Source organism: Oncorhynchus clarkii, chromosome 9 (genome assembly GCF_045791955.1).
Source record: "Oncorhynchus clarkii lewisi isolate Uvic-CL-2024 chromosome 9, UVic_Ocla_1.0, whole genome shotgun sequence".
NCBI lineage: Eukaryota > Metazoa > Chordata > Actinopteri > Salmoniformes > Salmonidae > Oncorhynchus > Oncorhynchus clarkii.
The window spans coordinates 69,009,814-69,025,100 of record NC_092155.1 but is presented as its reverse complement, the minus strand read 5'-3'; the positions used below and the strand labels follow the sequence as shown (position 1 = coordinate 69,025,100).

At 42.0% G+C, this 15,287-nt stretch overlaps 1 protein-coding gene across 1 annotated transcript in view; it reads left to right on the top strand.

The window, feature by feature from the left end:
- Positions 1-15,287, top strand: part of LOC139416850 (serine/threonine-protein kinase WNK3-like) — a 97,010-nt gene that overhangs the window by 37,639 nt on the left and 44,084 nt on the right. Inside the window, exons 3-5 of the mRNA XM_071165986.1 lie at positions 10,939-11,111; positions 13,247-13,467; positions 14,119-14,276. Coding sequence (XP_071022087.1) covers positions 10,939-11,111; positions 13,247-13,467; positions 14,119-14,276 — 552 coding nt within the window. The remainder of the gene's footprint in view (positions 1-10,938; positions 11,112-13,246; positions 13,468-14,118; positions 14,277-15,287) is intronic.

The window sequence follows — 15,287 nt, the reverse complement described above, 5'->3', positions numbered from 1 at the left end:
ACACCCCTCACATGCGTTCCTTCACACTTCAAAGTTTAGTTTTCCTTTGTAGTTTTATACTTTGTTAGTTATTTAATACATATTTTTGTTACTCCTTAACTGTCAACGTTCCACCATCTAAGAGCCAGGTTGTAACATCTGTAGCTCAGTTGGTAGAGCTTGGCACTTACAATAGCAGGATAGTGGATTCGATTCCTGAGACCACCCATATGTAAAAATGTATGCATGCATGACTATTAAGTCAGTTTGGATAAAAAACATGATATTAAATGTCTGCAGTAGTAGCTCCTCTCCCTGCGGACAAGGACTTATCAACACAGAGCCTATACAAATGGAAAGCAATATATTATGAATGCTATTTCTGGGATGTCTGTTCTGTTGTCACTTCTATGGTGGTAGTTGTTTTATTTTATTGCACATCCAATGTCTTTGTTATCATGAACCTGACAGGTGCTAGTTAGAGGATGGTAGTTATCATGAACCAGACAGGTGCTAGTCAGAGGATGGTAGTTATCATGAACCGGACAGGTGCTAGTTAGAGGATGGTAGTTATCATGAACCTGACAGGTTCTAGTTAGAGGATGGTAGTTATCATGAACCTGACAGGTGCTAGTTAGATGATGGTAGTTATCATGAACCTGACAGGTGCTAGTTAGAGGATGGTAGTTATCATGAACCTGACAGGTGCTAGTTAGAGGATGGTAGTTATCATGAACCAGACAGGTGCTAGTCAGAGGATGGTAGTTATCATGAACCGGACAGGTGCTAGTTAGAGGATGGTAGTTATCATGAACCTGACAGGTTCTAGTTAGATGATGGTAGTTATCATGAACCTGACAGGTGCTAGTTAGAGGATGGTAGTTATCATGAACCTGACAGGTGCTAGTTATAGGATGGTAGTTATCATGAACCAGACAGGTGCTAGTCAGAGGATGGTAGTTATCATGAACCGGACAGGTGCTAGTTAGAGGATGGTAGTTATCATGAACCTGACAGGTGCTAGTTAGAGGATGGTAGTTATCATGAACCTGACAGGTGCTAGTTAGAGGATGGTAGTTATCATGAACCTGACAGGTGCTAGTTAGAGGATGGTAGTTATCATGAACCTGACAGGTGCTAGTTAGAGGATGGTAGTTATCATGAACCTGACAGGTGCTAGTTAGAGGATGGTAGTTATCATGAACCTGACAGGTGCTAGTTAGAGGATGGTAGTTATCATGAACCTGACAGGTGCTAGTTAGAGGATGGTAGTTATCATGAATCCTGACAGGTGCTAATTAGAGGATGGTAGTCATCGTGAACCAGACAGGTGCTAGTTAGAGGATGGTAGTTATCATGAACCAGACAGGTGCTAGTTAGAGGATGGTAGTCATCATGAACCTGACAGGTGCTAGTTAGAGGATGGTAGTTATCATGAACCTGACAGGTGCTAGTTAGAGGATGGTAGTCATCATGAACCTGACAGGTGCTAGTTAGAGGATGGTAGTTATCATGAACCTGACAGGTGCTAGTTAGAGGATGGTAGTTATCATGAACCTGACAGGTGCTAGTTAGAGGATGGTAGTTATCATGAACCTGACAGGTGCTAGTTAGAGGATGGTAGTCATCATGAACCTGACAGGTGCTAGTTAGAGGATGGTAGTTATCATGAACCAGACAGGTGCTAGTTAGAGGATGGTAGTTATCATGAACCTGACAGGTGCTAGTTTGAGGATGGTAGTTATCATGAACCTGACAGGTGCTAGTTAGAGGATGGTAGTCATCATGAACCTGACAGGTGCTAGTTAGAGGATGGTAGTTATCATGAACCTGACAGGTGCTAGTTAGAGGATGGTAGTTATCATGAACCTGACAGGTGCTAGTTAGAGGATGGTAGTTATCATGAACCTGACAGGTGCTAGTTAGAGGATGGTAGTTATCATGAACCTGACAGGTGCTAGTTAGAGGATGGTAGTTATCATGAACCTGACAGGTGCTAGTTAGAGGATGGTAGTCATCATGAACCTGACAGGTGCTAGTTAGAGGATGGTAGTCATCATGAACCTGACAGGTGCTAGTTAGAGGATGGTAGTCATCATGAACCTGACAGGTGCTAGTTAGAGGATGGTAGTCATCATGAACCTGACAGGTGCTAGTTAGAGGATGGTAGTTATCATGAATCTGACAGGTGCTAGTTAGAGGATGGTAGTTATCATGAACCTGACAGGTGCTAGTTAGAGGATGGTAGTTATCATGAATCCTGACAGGTGCTAGTTAGAGGATGGTAGTTATCATGAACCTGACAGGTGCTAGTTAGAGGATGGTAGTTATCATGAACCTGACAGGTGCTAGTTAGAGGATGGTAGTTATCATGAACCAGACAGGTGCTAGTCAGAGGATGGTAGTTATCATGAACCGGACAGGTGCTAGTTAGAGGATGGTAGTTATCATGAACCTGACAGGTGCTAGTTAGAGGATGGTAGTTATCATGAACCTGACAGGTGCTAGTTAGAGGATGGTAGTTATCATGAACCTGACAGGTGCTAGTTAGAGGATGGTAGTTATCATGAATCCTGACAGGTGCTAATTAGAGGATGGTAGTCATCATGAGCCAGACAGGTGCTAGTTAGAGGATGGTAGTTATCATGAACCAGACAGGTGCTAGTTAGAGGATGGTAGTCATCATGAACCTGACAGGTGCTAGTTAGAGGATGGTAGTTATCATGAACCAGACAGGTGCTAGTCAGAGGATGGTAGTTATCATGAACCGGACAGGTGCTAGTTAGAGGATGGTAGTTATCATGAACCTGACAGGTTCTAGTTAGATGATGGTAGTTATCATGAACCTGACAGGTGCTAGTTAGAGGATGGTAGTTATCATGAACCTGACAGGTGCTAGTTAGAGGATGGTAGTTATCATGAACCAGACAGGTGCTAGTCAGAGGATGGTAGTTATCATGAACCGGACAGGTGCTAGTTAGAGGATGGTAGTTATCATGAACCTGACAGGTGCTAGTTAGAGGATGGTAGTTATCATGAACCTGACAGGTGCTAGTTAGAGGATGGTAGTTATCATGAACCTGACAGGTGCTAGTTAGAGGATGGTAGTTATCATGAACCTGACAGGTGCTAGTTAGAGGATGGTAGTTATCATGAACCTGACAGGTGCTAGTTAGAGGATGGTAGTTATCATGAACCTGACAGGTGCTAGTTAGAGGATGGTAGTTATCATGAACCTGACAGGTGCTAGTTAGAGGATGGTAGTTATCATGAATCCTGACAGGTGCTAATTAGAGGATGGTAGTTATCATGAACCTGACAGGTGCTAGTTAGAGGATGGTAGTTATCATGAACCTGACAGGTGCTAGTTAGAGGATGGTAGTTATCATGAACCTGACAGGTGCTAGTTAGAGGATGGTAGTTATCATGAACCTGACAGGTGCTAGTTAGAGGATGGTAGTTATCATGAACCTGACAGGTGCTAGTTAGAGGATGGTAGTTATCATGAACCTGACAGGTGCTAGTTAGAGGATGGTAGTTATCATGAACCTGACAGGTGCTAGTTAGAGGATGGTAGTCATCATGAACCTGACAGGTGCTAGTTAGAGGATGGTAGTCATCATGAACCAGACAGGTGCTAGTTAGAGGATGGTAGTTATCATGAACCTGACAGGTGCTAGTTTGAGGATGGTAGTTATCATGAACCTGACAGGTGCTAGTTAGAGGATGGTAGTCATCATGAACCTGACAGGTGCTAGTTAGAGGATGGTAGTTATCATGAACCTGACAGGTGCTAGTTAGAGGATGGTAGTTATCATGAACCTGACAGGTGCTAGTTAGAGGATGGTAGTTATCATGAACCTGACAGGTGCTAGTTAGAGGATGGTAGTTATCATGAACCTGACAGGTGCTAGTTAGAGGATGGTAGTTATCATGAACCTGACAGGTGCTAGTTAGAGGATGGTAGTCATCATGAACCTGACAGGTGCTAGTTAGAGGATGGTAGTCATCATGAACCTGACAGGTGCTAGTTAGAGGATGGTAGTCATCATGAACCTGACAGGTGCTAGTTAGAGGATGGTAGTCATCATGAACCTGACAGGTGCTAGTTAGAGGATGGTAGTTATCATGAATCTGACAGGTGCTAGTTAGAGGATGGTAGTTATCATGAACCTGACAGGTGCTAGTTAGAGGATGGTAGTTATCATGAATCCTGACAGGTGCTAGTTAGAGGATGGTAGTTATCATGAACCTGACAGGTGCTAGTTAGAGGATGGTAGTTATCATGAACCTGACAGGTGCTAGTTAGAGGATGGTAGTTATCATGAACCAGACAGGTGCTAGTCAGAGGATGGTAGTTATCATGAACCGGACAGGTGCTAGTTAGAGGATGGTAGTTATCATGAACCAGACAGGTGCTAGTCAGAGGATGGTAGTTATCATGAACCGGACAGGTGCTAGTTAGAGGATGGTAGTTATCATGAACCTGACAGGTGCTAGTTAGAGGATGGTAGTTATCATGAACCGGACAGGTGCTAGTTAGAGGATGGTAGTTATCATGAACCAGACAGGTGCTAGTCAGAGGATGGTAGTTATCATGAACCGGACAGGTGCTAGTTAGAGGATGGTAGTTATCATGAACCTGACAGGTGCTAGTTAGAGGATGGTAGTTATCATGAACCTGACAGGTGCTAGTTAGAGGATGGTAGTTATCATGAACCTGACAGGTGCTAGTTAGAGGATGGTAGTTATCATGAACCAGACAGGTGCTAGTCAGAGGATGGTAGTTATCATGAACCGGACAGGTGCTAGTTAGAGGATGGTAGTTATCATGAACCAGACAGGTGCTAGTCAGAGGATGGTAGTTATCATGAACCGGACAGGTGCTAGTTAGAGGATGGTAGTTATCATGAACCTGACAGGTGCTAGTTAGAGGATGGTAGTTATCATGAACCTGACAGGTGCTAGTTAGAGGATGGTAGTTATCATGAACCTGACAGGTGCTAGTTAGAGGATGGTAGTTATCATGAATCCTGACAGGTGCTAATTAGAGGATGGTAGTCATCATGAGCCAGACAGGTGCTAGTTAGAGGATGGTAGTTATCATGAACCAGACAGGTGCTAGTTAGAGGATGGTAGTCATCATGAACCTGACAGGTGCTAGTTAGAGGATGGTAGTTATCATGAACCTGACAGGTGCTAGTTAGAGGATGGTAGTCATTATGAACCTGACAGGTGCTAGTTAGAGGATGGTAGTTATCATGAACCTGACAGGTGCTAGTTAGAGGATGGTAGTTATCATGAACCTGACAGGTGCTAGTTAGAGGATGGTAGTTATCATGAACCTGACAGGTGCTAGTTAGAGGATGGTAGTCATCATGAACCTGACAGGTGCTAGTTAGAGGATGGTAGTTATCATGAACCTGACAGGTGCTAGTTAGAGGATGGTAGTTATCATGAACCTGACAGGTGCTAGTTTGAGGATGGTAATTATCATGAACCTGACAGGTGCTAGTTAGAGGATGGTAGTCATCATGAACCTGACAGGTGCTAGTTAGAGGATGGTAGTTATCATGAACCTGACAGGTGCTAGTTAGAGGATGGTAGTTATCATGAACCTGACAGGTGCTAGTTAGAGGATGGTAGTTATCATGAACCAGACAGGTGCTAGTCAGAGGATGGTAGTTATCATGAACCGGACAGGTGCTAGTTAGAGGATGGTAGTTATCATGAACCTGACAGGTGCTAGTTAGAGGATGGTAGTTATCATGAACCTGACAGGTGCTAGTTAGAGGATGGTAGTCATCATGAACCTGACAGGTGCTAGTTAGAGGATGGTAGTTATCATGAACCAGACAGGTGCTAGTTAGAGGATGGTAGTTATCATGAACCTGACAGGTGCTAGTTAGAGGATGGTAGTTATCATGAACCTGACAGGTGCTAGTTAGAGGATGGTAGTCATCATGAACCTGACAGGTGCTAGTTAGAGGATGGTAGTTATCATGAACCTGACAGGTGCTAGTTAGAGGATGGTAGTTATCATGAACCTGACAGGTGCTAGTTAGAGGATGGTAGTTATCATGAACCTGACAGGTGCTAGTTAGAGGATGGTAGTCATCATGAACCTGACAGGTGCTAGTTAGAGGATGGTAGTCATCATGAACCTGACAGGTGCTAGTTAGAGGATGGTAGTTATCATGAACCTGACAGGTGCTAGTTAGAGGATGGTAGTCATCATGAACCTGACAGGTGCTAGTTAGAGGATGGTAGTTATCATGAACCTGACAGGTGCTAGTTAGAGGATGGTAGTTATCATGAACCAGACTGGTGCTAGTTAGAGGATGGTAGTTATCATGAACCTGACAGGTGCTAGTTAGAGGATGGTAGTTATCATGAATCCTGACAGGTGCTAATTAGAGGATGGTAGTTATCATGAACCTGACAGGTGCTAGTTAGAGGATGGTAGTTTTTTTGTAGTTTCTTGCTTTGTTTTGCAATATGGCCATCATGCCTTGTCACCACTTGTTGCAATTGTCACGTCTGCGGTTTCCCCGCCTCAGGTCGTGACCTTTGGTTGTTGTCCTATTCAGTCTATAGCGTGATGTTGAATGATGCCTAAGAGACCACAAGTGACAAGGTCAACTGAGGTCAATGACCACAAAAAACCCACAATGCTTTATTTGTTCTTTTTACGGTGACAATTGTTAGGACAGCTGCCATTTGTGAAATGGCTAAGGGGCCCATATTCTTCAACATTAATTTATTGATATTATACATAAATGTGTCCTGTCATCCAATCATACATAAATGTGTCCTGTCATCCAATCGTACATAAATGTGTCCTGTCATCCAATCGTACATAAATGTGTCCTGTCATCCAATCGTACATAAATGTGTCCTGTCATCCAATCGTACATAAATGTGTCCTGTCATCCAATCGTACATAAATGTGTCCTGTCATCCAATCGTACATAAATGTGTCCTGTCATCCAATCATACATAAATGTGTCCTGTCATCCAATCATTCATCAGTTCCTAATAGTATAAAAGCATGTGGAATGGTTCTGACTTAGTTTTGTTTTCTTTACCCTGTAATAGAGAAGTGTTTGAGTCTGTCATTTCTCCTGGGTTGAAATGAATATGTATCGCATAGCATATTTTATGTGCTGTATGTTTTCTAACAGTGTACCTGCATCACAATTTCTCATCAAGTAGCTGAATATATCCAAAGTGTGTATTTGCCAGAAGCCAACAGAGGAGCCGGTCAGTAGTCTGCTGTGTGTGTATGTGCTGTGTGCTGTGTGTGTGCTGTGTGTGTCTGTTTCCACCATGAGTGTGGCTGTCTGCATGTGTGTGCGCGCGCATGCATGCGTGTGCATGTATACTTCTGTATGTGTGTGTGTGTGTGTGTGTGTGTGTGTGTGTGTGTGTGTGTGTGCTGTGTGTGTCTGTTTCCACCATGAGTGTGGCTGTCTGCATGTGTGTGCGCGTGTATGCATGTGTGTGCATGTATACTTCTGTGTGTGTGTGTGTGTGTGTGTGTGTGTGTGTGTGTGTGTGTGTGTGTGTGTGTGTGTGTGTGTGTGTGTGTGTGTGTGTGTGTGTGTATTCCCCAATGATATACTGCCAGTGAATGGATTTCTGCAGCATCCACCGTACTGGGCCTAATAGCAGCGTGGCAGATGCAGCTGAATGAGTTGTACAGGCTGAGGTGGGGTGTTGGCTCTCCACTGATGCAGAGGAAACTACGTTCCGCTACCGCCATCTAGTGGTCGTAGGTGTGAAATTAAATTAAACATGTTTGCTTGGTAGTGTAAAGAGACCTGGCTGATAGGTATAGTTCTCCAGTATTAGATCTGTTGTTGACAATACTGTTTCCTAATGGGTATAGTTCTCCTGTATTAGATATGTTGTTGACAGTACTGTTTCCTAATAGGTATAGTTCTCCTGTATTAGATATGTTGTTGACAGTACTGTTTCCTGATAGGTATAGTTATCCTGTATTAGATCTGTTGTTGACAGTACTATTTCCTGATAGGTGTAGTTCTCCTGTATTAGATCTGTTGTTGACAGTACTGTTTCCTGATAGGTATAGTTCTCCTGTATTAGATCTGTTGTTGACAGTACTGTTTCCTGATAGGTATAGTTATCCTGTATTAGATCTGTTGTTGACAGTACTGTTTCCTGATAGGTGTAGTTCTCCTGTATTAGATCTGTTGTTGACAGCACTGTTTCCTGATTGGTATAGTTCTCCTGTATTGGCTCTGTTGTTGACAGTACTGTTTCCTGATTGGTATAGTTCTCCAGTATTAGATCTGTTGTTGACAATACTGTTTCCTAATGGGTATAGTTCTCCTGTATTAGATATGTTGTTGACAGTACTGTTTCCTAATAGGTATAGTTCTCCTGTATTAGATATGTTGTTGACAGTACTGTTTCCTGATAGGTATAGTTCTCCTGTATTTGATCTGTTGTTGACAGTACTGTTTCCTGATAGGTGTAGTTATCCTGTATTAGATCTGTTGTTGACAGTACTGTTTCCTGATTGGTATAGTTCTCCTGTATTGGCTCTGTTGTTGACAATACTGTTTCCTGATAGGTATAGTTATCCTGTATTAGATATGTTGTTGACAGTACTGTTTCCTGATAGGTATAGTTCTCCTGTATTAGATCTGTTGTTGACAGTACTGTTTCCTGATAGGTGTAGTTATCCAGTATTAGATCTGTTGTTGACAGTACTGTTTCCTGATAGGTGTAGTTCTTCTGTATTAGATCTGTTGCTGACAGTACTGTTTCCTGATAGGTGTAGTTCTCCAGTATTAGATCTGTTGTTGACAGTACTGTTTCCCGATAGGTATAGTTCTCCTGTATTAGATCTGTTGTTGACAGTACTATTTCCTGATAGGTGTAGTTATCCTGTATTAGATCTGTTGTTGACAGTACTGTTTCCTGATAGGTATAGTTCTCCTGTATTAGATCTGTTGTTGACAGTACTGTTTCCTGATAGGTATAGTTATCCTGTATTAGATCTGTTGTTGACAGTACTGTTTCCTGATAGGTGTAGTTCTCCTGTATTAGATCTGTTGTTGACAGCACTGTTTCCTGATTGGTATAGTTCTCCTGTATTGGCTCTGTTGTTGACAGTACTGTTTCCTGATTGGTATAGTTCTCCAGTATTAGATCTGTTGTTGACAATACTGTTTCCTAATGGGTATAGTTCTCCTGTATTAGATATGTTGTTGACAGTACTGTTTCCTAATAGGTATAGTTCTCCTGTATTAGATATGTTGTTGACAGTACTGTTTCCTGATAGGTATAGTTCTCCTGTATTAGATCTGTTGTTGACAGTACTGTTTCCTGATAGGTGTAGTTATCCTGTATTAGATCTGTTGTTGACAGCACTGTTTCCTGATTGGTATAGTTCTCCTGTATTGGCTCTGTTGTTGACAATACTGTTTCCTGATAGGTATAGTTATCCTGTATTAGATATGTTGTTGACAGTACTGTTTCCTGATAGGTATAGTTCTCCTGTATTAGATCTGTTGTTGACAGTACTGTTTCCTGATAGGTGTAGTTATCCAGTATTAGATCTGTTGTTGACAGTACTGTTTCCTGATAGGTGTAGTTCTTCTGTATTAGATCTGTTGCTGACAGTACTGTTTCCTGATAGGTGTAGTTCTCCAGTATTAGATCTGTTGTTGACAGTACTGTTTCCTGATAGGTATAGTTCTCCTGTATTAGATCTGTTGTTGACAGCACTGTTTCTTGATTGGTATAGTTCTCCTGTATTAGATCTGTTGTTGACAGTACTGTTTCCTGATTGGTATAGTTCTCCTGTATTAGATCTGTTGTTGACAGTACTGTTTCCTGATAGGTGTAGTTCTCCAGTATTAGATCTGTTGCTGACAGTACTGTTTCCTGATAGGTGTAGTTCTCCAGTATTAGATCTGTTGCTGACAGTACTGTTTCCTGATAGGTATAGTTCTCCTGTATTAGATCTGTTGTTGACAATACTGTTTCCTGATAGGTGTAGTTCTCCAGTATTAGATCTGTTGTTGACCGTACTGTTTCCTGATAGGTGTAGTTCTCCAGTATTAGATCTGTTGTTGACAATACTGTTTCCTGATAGGTATAGTTCTCCAGTATTAGATCTGTTGTTGACAGTACTGTTTCCTGATAGGTGTAGTTCTCCAGTATTAGATCTGTTGTTGACAATACTGTTTCCTGATAGGTATAGTTCTCCTGTATTAGATCTGTTGTTGACAATACTGTTTCCTGATAGGTATAGTTCTCCTGTATTAGATCTGTTGTTGACAATACTGTTTCCTGATAGGTGTAGTTCTCCAGTATTAGATCTGTTGTTGACAATACTGTTTCCTGATAGGTATAGTTCTCCAGTATTAGATCTGTTGTTGACAGTACTGTTTCCTGATAGGTATAGTTCTCCTGTATTAGATCTGTTGTTGACAGCACTGTTTCTTGATTGGTATAGTTCTCCTGTATTAGATCTGTTGTTGACAGTACTGTTTCCTGATTGGTATAGTTCTCCTGTATTGGCTCTGTTGTTGACAGTACTGTTTCCTGAAGCATGCTCCACGTAAACTCAGGTTTAGTATATGCATCGTCACCTGAAAGCATTCTTCTTGTCACAGGTTTCAGGTTCAGTGTATGGTGATGGTGAAATGTGTAAAAGTGTGATCCTATGCCACTTTAAAACAGACCGAAGCACTTTAAACCCATTGTTTGTTTTTGTACAATATTAGGAGTGTAGCACTGAACGCTGTCTAGGCTGTGGGTATGTTCTTACTGATGAAGACCTTTGGGGTCTAAATGTTGTCCTGCTGGAGCATTCAACAGTGTGCAGGTATCGATTTTTGTAACTTGATCTCACAACCAAGTGCTGTCACTGATGTCTACTTATGTCTAACCTGCGTTGTGTGTATTCCTGTGTGTCTACAGGACCGTAAGCTGACCAAGGCGGAGCAGCAGCGTTTTAAGGAGGAGGCAGAGATGCTGAAGGGGCTCCAACATCCTAACATTGTCCGTTTCTATGACTCCTGGGAGTCAGTGCTGCGAGGGAAGAAGTGCATCGTCCTGGTCACCGAACTCATGACCTCGGGGACACTCAAAACGTGGGTAGAAGACAAACACACACAGACAGACCGACATATGTAGCAGTATAACTTTAGACCGTCCCCTCACCCACACATCAACAACAGTCACCCACGAAGCATCGTTACCCATCGCTCCACAAAAGCCGCGGCCCTTGCAGAGCAAGGGGAACTACTACTTCAAGGTCTCAGAGCAAGTGACGTCACCGATTGAAACGCTATTTAGCGCGCCGTTACACACACACATGTACACCACTGCTCAGTGTCAAATAGGGTTGCACCAAAGAGATGACGGCTCACTCTAGCTTCCTGTAAATTGGAAACAGTGAGTTGGCTAATCAGAGCATTTATGAGGATGTTCTCTCTGTAGAAATAAGGTCTCACTTTAAATAAAGTATTTCTCATGAAGTTTAATGAAGCCTCTATAAGCCTTATATAGATGCATCACAAATCACTTATAACCAAATGTGACCTACCGCCTCGCCTCGATGTAGCAACATTTTTTACAATGGATATAATTAGAGACTCAGAGATAAAACATCATACACTGCAGTTGAGGAACAATGGGAAAGTAATTCTGCTTTGAAAGTTGATAAATGTGTCACTACACTTTTGAGAAAATGGTCCTTGAATGTTTTGGTACACCTATTGGAGAGCTCTTCTTTGTCTACACCCATTCAGCATCGCTCACACCCTCTTAAGCCTTAGCCCCCACCTATCTCTTGAGGATTCACATGTGAGGCCATGTCCTAAACAGAGTGAGTAAGGTAGTGTAGTAAAGAACCATAGATATCAAGACTAAAAGTGGTGAAAGTAGTAGCCTACAATAAGGAAAGACAGGTAAAGTCACACTTTATCTAGTCTTTGGTGCGGGTCATGTTGTTCTTCACATTACCGTCTCTGGTAAATACACACTATATCAAATAATATCTAAGTTTATTTGTCACATGACCAGGATACAGAAGGTGTAATTGGTACAGTGAAACGGTTACTGGTATATTTGCATAGTAGCAGTATCAAAAATACAAAGTGTCCAGATAAAAAATATTGCATAGATATTTGATAATTATTAGAGATGATACTTACCCAGACACGCTTGTCTAAATTGATGGGTCATGTAACCATCTGGCAAAGTGTAGTCTTGTTTAGACATGTAGCTAGCTAGCTAAACAATGAACCATAAATCCAACCCATAGCTATAGTATAAACAGATTGTCATAGCTAGCCACCATGCATGAAATGCTGTTGTATGAATCTGCAGGTAGCTAAAGCTAATCAACTAGGTTCAGTGTTAGCTATCTAGCTAACATTAGGCTATAACTAGCAATGCAAATAGCTTTCAGAGATACTAACAATATTCCTACACAGACCATACACGTAACATTCGCTAGCTAGCTAACAATATGCTTTAACTTGCAATGAAAACAACATTCTGACAAAATTAGAAACATATAATATCTGAAAATGTAGCTAGACTCTTACCCATATACATGGATGAATGCTTCACGGCAGCATGTCTTTTCTGTTTTGTCTGTAGCTAGCTACAGCTTGTTTGGTCCATTTTGTCAAGTCACTCCGGTTTACGTGTGCCAAAAGTAGTCCATCACAAACTGATATTTGTTGATAGCGCCGGCTAAATTCAGGGCATCAATGTTGTTGAGAGCAGTAGCAACACTTGCAGTTCTCCATGGCTAACATTATATATATATATTTTAAACATGGTAGCAAGGATTATCTACACATACTGAGCAGCTCATGTTATAGACTGAAGCGCTCTACATGGCAGACCAATCCGAACTCATCTCCTGGCATGTCCAGCCCATCCATTATCTCAGCCAATCATGGCTAGTGGGAAGGTTCCTCACTTTTTCCGTGGCTAAACCAACTAGGCTTGCAATTTAACAATTTTATTTGTATTTACAAATGTCGTACACACTTGTTATTAAGGCACATGAAAGTTCACATGTTCCAAAAGGAATTTCTGCTAAAAAGAAAACTCATTTTTATTTCAAAATATATATAAAATCATTAAAATGCCTCTCCTGTGAGGTAGTGACAAATGTGGTCATACAGTTGTTCCTCTGTCGATATAAACCATATTCATTATACTGTTGACCTTAGTTATAATATTTTGTCCTGTCCGGTCCTGACTGCAGGTACCTGAAGCGCTTCAAGGTGATGAAGCCTAAGGTCCTGAGGAGCTGGTGTCGTCAGATCCTGAAGGGCCTCCAGTTCCTCCACACCCGGACCCCTCCCATCATTCACAGGGACCTGAAGTGTGACAACATCTTCATCACGGGCCCCACCGGCTCCGTCAAGATAGGAGACCTTGGACTGGCTACTCTCATGAGGACTTCCTTTGCTAAGAGTGTCATAGGTAACTAACGATCATCAGTTATCAGTTGTTGTCTTATGTTATGGGAAGGGTATTGACATTTCACAGGTATGTCAGAACTCTTGTGAGTAAGGTTTCCGATGTATTTATTACAAATGGCAATTCATCTTGAATAGGTGCTAATGGATCTCTGTTGTACAAATGGCTTTTAGAATCTGTGTCACTCTGCAACATAATGAATATTTTATAAGCTTCCCCAACTCTCCAACAAGGCAGTATGATCTGTGTACAGTCTCTGCTGTGATTATTGTTGCTCTTAGGTCGAGCTCTAGTGTACTAACTTGCCACTCAAAGGGAATGTTAAATGGATTTTGGCAATGAGGCCCATTATCTACTTCCCCAGAGTGGATACCATTTTTATGTCTCTGTGTCCAGTATGAAGGAAGTTAGAGGTAGTTTCACGAGCCAATGCTAACTATCATTAGCGTAATGACTGGAAGTCTATGGGTATCTGCTAGCATGCAATTTTTTTTATTTACAATTCACACATGCATATTACACATGTACATGTGTGACATTTTACAAATATAAGTACCCTGCAAATATAAGTACCCAGGAAATATAAGTAGCCAACAAATGATTATTCATCAGGTTATTAACCTTTTCAGTTGGCTCTGCTGTCCTGTCTTCCAGGTACTCCTGAGTTCATGGCTCCAGAGATGTACGAGGAACATTATGACGAGTCAGTGGACGTCTATGCCTTTGGGATGTGCATGCTGGAGATGGCCACCTCAGAATACCCCTACTCAGAGTGCCAGAATGCTGCACAGATCTACCGTAAAGTCACCAGCGTAAGTATGGGTTCCTGGGACTGCAGGCCATTTGCACTTTGGTTGGCCTAGTCTCTCTATTCCCTACTTCTGCAAGATCTTTCTCTTGAATGTCCTTCATAAAATTCCCTTTGTCTCTTTTGCAGTCTTGTCTTTTCCCTACTTCTGCTTGATCCACCCCCCCCCCCCTCATATTCAGTAAATTATTATACACTACATATACAAATTAGTAGATTTGGCTATTTCAGCCACACCCATTGCTGACAGGTGTATAAAATTGAGCACACTGCCATGCAATCTCCATAGACAAACATTGGCAGTAGAATTGCCTTACTGAAGAGCTCAACGACTTTCAACGTGGCACCGTCATAGGATACCACCTTTGCAACAAGTAAGTTTGTCAGATTTCTGCCCTGCTAGAGCTGCCCAGGTCAACTGTAAGTGCTGTTATTGTGAAGTGGAAATGTCTAGGAGCAACAACGACTCACCCGCGAAGTGGTAGACCACACAAGTTCACAGAATGGGACCGCCAAGTGCTAAAGCGCGTAACGAGTCAAAATTGTCTATCTTCGGTTGCAATACCCACTACAGAGTTCCAAACTGCCTCTTGAAGCAACATCAGCACAATAACCGTTCGTCGGGAGCTTCATGAAATGGGTTTCCATGGCCAAGTGTCGGCTGGAGTTGTGTAAAGCTCGCCGCCATTGGACTCTGGAGCAGTGGAAACGCGTTCTCTGGAGTGATGAATCACGCTTCACCATCTGGCAGTCCGATGGATGAATCTGGGTTTGGCAGATGCCAGGAGACGCTACCTGCCCCAATGCATAGTGCCAACTGTTAAGTTTGGTGGAGGAGGAATTGTTAAGTATGCGTAACTGTCAATTAGCCTATCAGAAGCTTCTAAAGCCATGACATCTTTTTTTCTGGAATTTTCCAAGCTGTTTAAAGGCACAGTCAACTTAGTGTATGTTAACTTCTGACCCACTGGATTTGTGATACAGTAAATTATAAGTGAAATAATCTGTCTGTAAA